The sequence below is a fragment of the Phoxinus phoxinus genome (assembly GCF_949152265.1).
Source record: "Phoxinus phoxinus genome assembly, chromosome: 5".
Lineage (NCBI taxonomy): Eukaryota > Metazoa > Chordata > Actinopteri > Cypriniformes > Leuciscidae > Phoxinus > Phoxinus phoxinus.
In genome coordinates, this window is record NC_136880.1 from 43,525,594 (window position 1) to 43,533,093 (window position 7,500).

A 7,500-nucleotide genomic window follows, 5' to 3' on the forward strand; every position below is an offset into this window, starting at 1 on the left:
TCCGGCCCACATCTGGCACACATGGATTCCACACGGCCCAGATCCGGCCCACATCTGGCACACATGGATTCCACACGGCCCAGATCCGGCCCACATCTGGCACACATGGATTCCACACGGCTCAGATCCAGCCCACATCTGGCACACATGGATTCCACGCGGCCCAGATCCGGGCCACATCTGGCACACATGGATTCCACACGGCCCAGATCCGGCCCACATCTGGCACACATGGATTCCACACGGCCCAGATCCGGCCCACATCTGGCACACATGGATTCCACACGGCTCAGATCCGGCCCACATCTGGCACACATGGATTCCACGCGGCCCAGATCCGGCTCACATCTGGCACACATGGAATCCACACGGCCCAGATCCGGCCCACATCTGGCACACATGGATTCCACACGGCCCAGATCCGGCCCACATCTGGCACACATGGATTCCACATGGCCCAGATCCGGGCCACATCTGGCACACATGGATTCCACACGGCCCAGATCCGGCCCACATCTGGCACACATGGATTCCACACGGCTCAGATCCGGCCCACATCTGGCACACATGGATTCCACACGGCTCAGATCCGGCCCACATCTGGCACACATGGATTCCACACGGCCCAGATCCGGCCCACATCTGGCACACATGGATTCCACACGGCCCAGATCCGGCTATTAATAACAGACCCAAGCTATTGTATGTAAGGAGTTGTGAATGATATTCGAAGAGTCTCACCTTTGAACACGTACTCGGTGCCGCCCATGACGCGTGTGGACCGAATCCCGCGACTGTACTGTCCGCTAGCGTAGATGCTGAACGCTGGGTGTTTGCAGACCGGGTCAGAGTAGTGGTAGTATCGGCCCTCCCACGTGTTGTTGTTGTCGTGGAAGATGAAGTGTCGTGTGAGGAACAGAACCTCGGGCCGGACCTCGCAGCGCCGGGACACCCAGTGCCCGTGGAGACTCACCGCGAGCTCGGGTCCGTGCGGGAGAACCGGCGGGTGGAGGGAGTCCGAGAGAGACACGATACCACACGAGACACAGCTGAGATCGTGGTTCTGACAACAGACCAGAGACACGGAATCTGATCATCTTCAGTTCAGTTCAGTTCAGTTCACATTTATTTGCATAGCGCTTTTCACAATGATATTTAAACTGTAAATTATATATTCAAACTGCAAAACTGTAAATTATATTTTCAAACTACAAAACTGTAAATTATATTTTCAAACTACAAAACTGTAAATTATATTTTCAAACTGCAAAACTGTAAATTATATTTTCAAACTGCAAAACTGTAAATTATATTTTCAAACTACAAAACTGTAAATTATATTTTCAAACTACAAAACTGTAAATTATATTTTCAAACTGCAAAACTGTAAATTATATTTTCAAACTACAAAACTGTAAATTATATATTCAAACTGCAAAACTGTAAATTATATTTTCAAACTACAAAACTGTAAATTATATATTCAAACTACAAAACTGTAAATTATATTTCAAACTACAAAACTGTAAATTATATTTCAAACTACAAAACTGTAAATTATATATTCAAACTACAAAACTGTAAATTATATATTCAAACTAGAAAAAAAAAATTATATTTTCAAACTGCAAAACTGTAAATTATATATACAAACTGCAAAACTGTAAATTATATATACAAACTGTAAATTATATATACAAACTGTAAATTATATTTTCAAACTGCAAAACTGTAAATTATATTTTCAAACTACAAAACTACAAAACTGTAAATTATATTTTCAAACTACAAAACTGTAAATTATATTTTCAAACTGCAAAACTGTAAATTATATTTTCAAACTGCAAAACTGTAAATTATATTTTCAAACTACAAAACTGTAAATTATATATTCAAACTGCAAAACTGTAAATTATATTTTCAAACTTTTCAAACTACAAAACTGTAAATTATACTTTCAAACTACAAAACTGTAAATTATATATTCAAACTACAAAACTGTAAATTATATATTCAAACTACAAAACTGTAAATTATATTTGCAAACTACAAAACTGTAAATTATATATACAAACTGCAAAACTGTAAATTATATTTGCAAACTACAAAACTGTAAATTATACTTTCAAACTACAAAACTGTAAATTATATTTGCAAACTACAAAACTGTAAATTATACTTTCAAACTACAAAACTGTAAATTATATTTGCAAACTACAAAACTGTAAATTATATATTCAAACTACAAAACTGTAAATTATATATTCAAACTACAAAACTGTAAATTATACTTTCAAACTACAAAACTGTAAATTATATATTCAAACTACAAAACTGTAAATTATATATTCAAACTACAAAACTGTAAATTATACTTTCAAACTACAAAACTGTAAATTATATTTTCAAACTACAAAACTGTAAATTATATATTCAAACTACAAAACTGTAAATTATATATTCAAACTACAAAACTGTAAATTTTACTTTCAAACTACAAAACTGTAAATTATATATTCAAACTACAAAACTGTAAATTATACTTTCAAACTACAAAACTGTAAATTATATTTTCAAACTACAAAACTGTAAATTATACTTTCAAACTACAAAACTGTAAATTATATTTGCAAACTACAAAACTGTAAATTATATATTCAAACTACAAAACTGTAAATTATATATACAAACTGCAAAACTGTAAATTATATTTGCAAACTACAAAACTGTAAATTATATATTCAAACTACAAAACTGTAAATTATATTTTCAAACTACAAAACTGTAAATTATATTTTCAAACTACAAAACTGTAAATTATATTTGCAAACTACAAAACTGTAAATTATACTTTCAAACTACAAAACTGTAAATTATATTTGCAAACTACAAAACTGTAAATTATATATTCAAACTACAAAACTGTAAATTATATATTCAAACTACAAAACTGTAAATTATACTTTCAAACTACAAAACTGTAAATGATATATTCAAACTACATATTCAAACTACAAAACTGTAAATTATACTTTCAAACTACAAAACTGTAAATTATATATTCAAACTACATATTCAAACTACAAAACTGTAAATTATATTTTCAAACTACAAAACTGTAAATTATATATTCAAACTACAAAACTGTAAATTATATATTCAAACTACAAAACTGTAAATTTTACTTTCAAACTACAAAACTGTAAATTATATATTCAAACTACAAAACTGTAAATTATATATTCAAACTACAAAACTGTAAATTATATATTCAAACTACAAAACTGTAAATTATACTTTCAAACTACAAAACTGTAAATTATATTTTCAAACTACAAAACTGTAAATTATATTTGCAAACTACAAAACTTTAAATTATATATTCAAACTACAAAACTGTAAATTATATATACAAACTGCAAAACTGTAAATTATATTTGCAAACTACAAAACTGTAAATTATATATTCAAACTACAAAACTGTAAATTATATATTCAAACTACAAAACTGTAAATTATATATTCAAACTACAAAACTGTAAATTATATATTCAAACTACAAAACTGTAAATTATATATTCAAACTAGAAAAAAAAATTATATTTTCAAACTGCAAAACTGTAAATTATATATACAAACTGCAAAACTGTAAATTATATTTGCAAACTACAAAACTGTAAATTATATTTGCAAACTACAAAACTGTAAATTATATTTTCAAACTGCAAAACTGTAAATTATATATACAAACTGCAAAACTGTAAATTATATTTGCAAACTACAAAACTATAAATTATATATTCAAACTACAAAACTGTAAATTATATTTGCAAACTACAAAACTGTAAATTATATTTTCAAACTACAAAACTGTAAATTATATTTGCAAACTACAAAACTGTAAATTATATATTCAAACTACAAAACTGTAAATTATAAATTCAAACTACAAAACTGTAAATTATACTTTCAAACTACAAAACTAGTTGCTATTAACACACACTGATGAACACACCAACAAACAGTTGTGGATATTTTATTTTTCAGGATGCTTTGATGGACAGAAAGTTCAAAAGAACAGCATTGATTTAAAATAGAATCTTTTGTAACATTATAAATGTCAGTTTAATGAATCCTTGCTTTAATTTCTTTCATTTTTAATCTTCTTTACCCCAAAGTTTTTCCTGAAGCAGCTCGGCTGTGTATCTGTACTCGGTTTCACTATATGCTGCTGGTCAGAAGTCTGTGGCTCTTACTGAGAGAGAAAACACGAGTGAGACTCAGATCAGACTCATATTTACTGTAAGCTGAGACAGAGACGAGAGCGAGGCAGGCCGTCTTCTCTTTTAGTGTTATTCCTGAGATCCTCCTGATAAAACTCTTCCAGATGAAGGAGAAGTCCAGCAGAAAGATAAACATCCCACGCTTAAAGATAAACAACAGAGCCTGTGGCCATAACCCTGACTTTTGTACTGAATAATAATATTTTTGTAAATGTTTCAAACTTTTTTGTAAATTTGTTTTGAATGAAAAATAACTAATATTTTAGATTTACTATATATTTTATATTCTATATATTATTTATTTTAAGGATATTTACATATTTTTATAATAATATATATATTTTTAATGAATTATGTTTTTATAATTCATATCTTTTTTTAAATTTAGGTTTTTGTAAATTGCTTTTTTTTATCTTTAAGCCTATAACAAAAAAACAATTCAAGGATGTTTACATATTTTTCTGTAAAACATGATTTATTAGTTGCTTTTTCCATTACATCAGTCCCAACCCTGCTTATAACCGCAGTAATTCACTCCAGACTGCAGATTACAGTGATTTTACCACAGTTTGCAGACAGTGTTTCACCAACACACGACCTCAAGCAGGTTGCAATGAATAATAATAATAATACATTTTTGTAATTAATAATAATATTATTTTTTGTAATGAATAATATCCATAATAATAAATTTTTGTAGAAGTTTACAAACTTTTTTGTAGATTTATAAATTGCTTTTTTATAATAAAAAAACCCTTAATATTTCATATTTTCTATTTTTTATTTTGACATATTTTAGACTAATAATATAGTTCTGTAATGAATAATAATGCCTTCATGTAATTAATAATAATGTTTTTTTTTATAATTAACAATAATATGAATATTTTTTACTGAATAATAATTAATGTTTAAAGGTGCATAGCGCAAGATTCTGAGTTTTTGCAGAACTATGCCACCTCTGGCGGCAAGCGAAACTGCAGCCAGAGATGTGCATGCACTAGACAAAAGTTTTCTTTTTTTTATTTTACGTGGAGTTTGGGTTGGTGTTTGAAATAAACTACAAGCAGGTCTCTTACAATCCATCTTCTACGGAGAATGCCGGCGAATACACAAACCTGCCAGACATCGCTATGTGAGCGTGCCGTGAATGCGCATGACGTCACGCCCAGTCTAAGATACCGGCCCGAATCCCTCTTATTTATTTTACTGTACAGGATTATAGAGACAATCTCAGTGATCAGAGAATGGCTCATTCAGCCCATCAGGCAATTGTTTAAGCATGTATGGGTTAGAAAAACGGGTATTTTTAACATGAAAAGTTGCTTAATGCACCTTTAAGAATTATATATATATATATATATATATATATATATATATATATATATTGTAAATGTTTAAAACTTTTTTGTAAATTTGTTTTTAATGAAAAAAAAATATGTTTTTGTAATGAATAAAAATAAAAATAAAATATATAATAATGTTTTTTATAATTAATAAAAAAAAAGAAAAATGTATTAATATTTTTTTATGGAAAAAAATCCTAACTTTTAATGTTTAAGCCTAAAAAAAAGGATGTTTATATTTTGTTAAGATGATTTATTAGTTGCTTTTTCCATTACATCAGTTCCGAACCTGCATATACTGCAGATTACAGTGATTTTACCACCGTTTCCCCAACACATGACCTGAATGATGTGTTCTGGGCTCACCTTGGCGTTCTGCAGTGCGGGCTGATAGCTGGAGGGTCTGTAGTAAATCCTCTGCGCGGGTTCGGTGTGAACGTCTCCCAGGTACAGCTCCTCCACCAGGTGGTCCAGGTTGTGGTGCAGGTACTGTTTCTCCAGCCGCAGAAGCTGGAGCTCGTGCATGGAGAAGTTCAGACCCCGGTACCAGTCGCAGTCGCAGACGCTCTCGTCGCTCCACAGATCGTAACTCACGTGAGGCTCCCAGGAGCCGGGGTCCATCGAGGAGCCTTTACAGGTGCGGTTCAGTTTCTGACCGAGATCTTCAGCCACCGACGCCGAGTGACACACCACCTGTCAAGACAGGACACCTTTATTTCTACAATAAAAGACTGCTACAGTAAAAAATATTAAAATTGGTTAACAGAAAGTTTAACAAAGGCATGTTTATATCTACAGTACAGATCGTTTCAAAGCAGCTTCACAGTCATAAACAGAATCAATGATGCAAATTCATCAAATATGAGACAAATTCAGATTCTGGTCAAGTCAGGTTTATATCTACAGTAGCCTACACTGTAAAAAAAATATTGTGATTTTAACGGTAAAAGTGAACAGTGAAAACCTGTTAATTGGTTAACAGAAAGTTTCCGTACTATATACGGTGAATAACTGTGATAGATCTAACTGTACATTTAATGTAATTTTACAGTAAAATACCGTTAAATTTACAGTTTTTGGAAGTGAGCAAAGCCACGTTTATCTCTAGATCGTTTACGTAGATCATATTATATGGTAACCTATTAAATGCAGTAATAATGATCCTAAAATTCAAGATATCACGGCAAAAATGCCCCTCTATGATTTATTACCTCATATTTATATCATATGATATAGTTAAGCAATATCACACAAGTGCTGTTTTTGTCTCGAATAGCACGAGTGGAATCGTGAAAATATAAAATTTGAGTTAAATAAATTTGAGTTCAAAATCCCCAGACAGCAACATAGTGTCGGGCCAGATCCGGATCCATGTGTACCGGATGTGCAACCGGATCTGGGCCGACACTATGTTGCTGTCTGGGTCCTTATATTATCTAAAGCCAGAGCAGAACTGTTTGCATCTTTGGTGTTTAGTTTCTGAATGAATCCGCGTTTTGAGCGAATCAACCGGGTGGATCAATGATTCATTCATAAAGAGTGACATTTACTTAATTCCCCGAATGAATCAACCTCGACAGCAACATAGTGTCGGGCCACATGTGGATCCACCCGTACCAGATGTGGGCCGGATCTGGGCCGACACTACATTGCTCACTGGGAACCGTTTGAAAAAAATCAAAGGAATGAGTCATAACTCACTCTTTTTTTAGTTTTAGTGTATCAATTCATTCAAATAAATACATATTTTGGGGATAGATACAACTTTTGATCTTAAAAACGTATTAAGAATAACTTGACCTAAGATAGAAGTGTTGTCCAATATTGCAACCTTATTAAAAACCTAGCAATATTTCCTTATCCATACATTA

The 7,500-nt window shown here is 32.3% G+C and overlaps 1 protein-coding gene across 3 annotated transcripts in view; it reads right to left on the reverse strand.

The window, feature by feature from the left end:
- Positions 1–7,500, reverse strand: part of LOC306998689 (protein APCDD1) — a 31,728-nt gene that overhangs the window by 3,540 nt on the left and 20,688 nt on the right. For all 3 annotated transcript variants that reach the window (XR_013797640.1, XM_079612942.1, XM_079612941.1), the window contains exons 4-5: positions 5,996–6,322; positions 742–1,063 (exon numbers count right to left, since the gene is read on the reverse strand). Coding sequence is in view for 2 of the 3 variants with exons in the window: in XM_079612942.1 (XP_079469068.1) it covers positions 742–1,063; positions 5,996–6,322 (649 nt within the window). In the remaining variant the exon portion in view is untranslated. The remainder of the gene's footprint in view (positions 1–741; positions 1,064–5,995; positions 6,323–7,500) is intronic.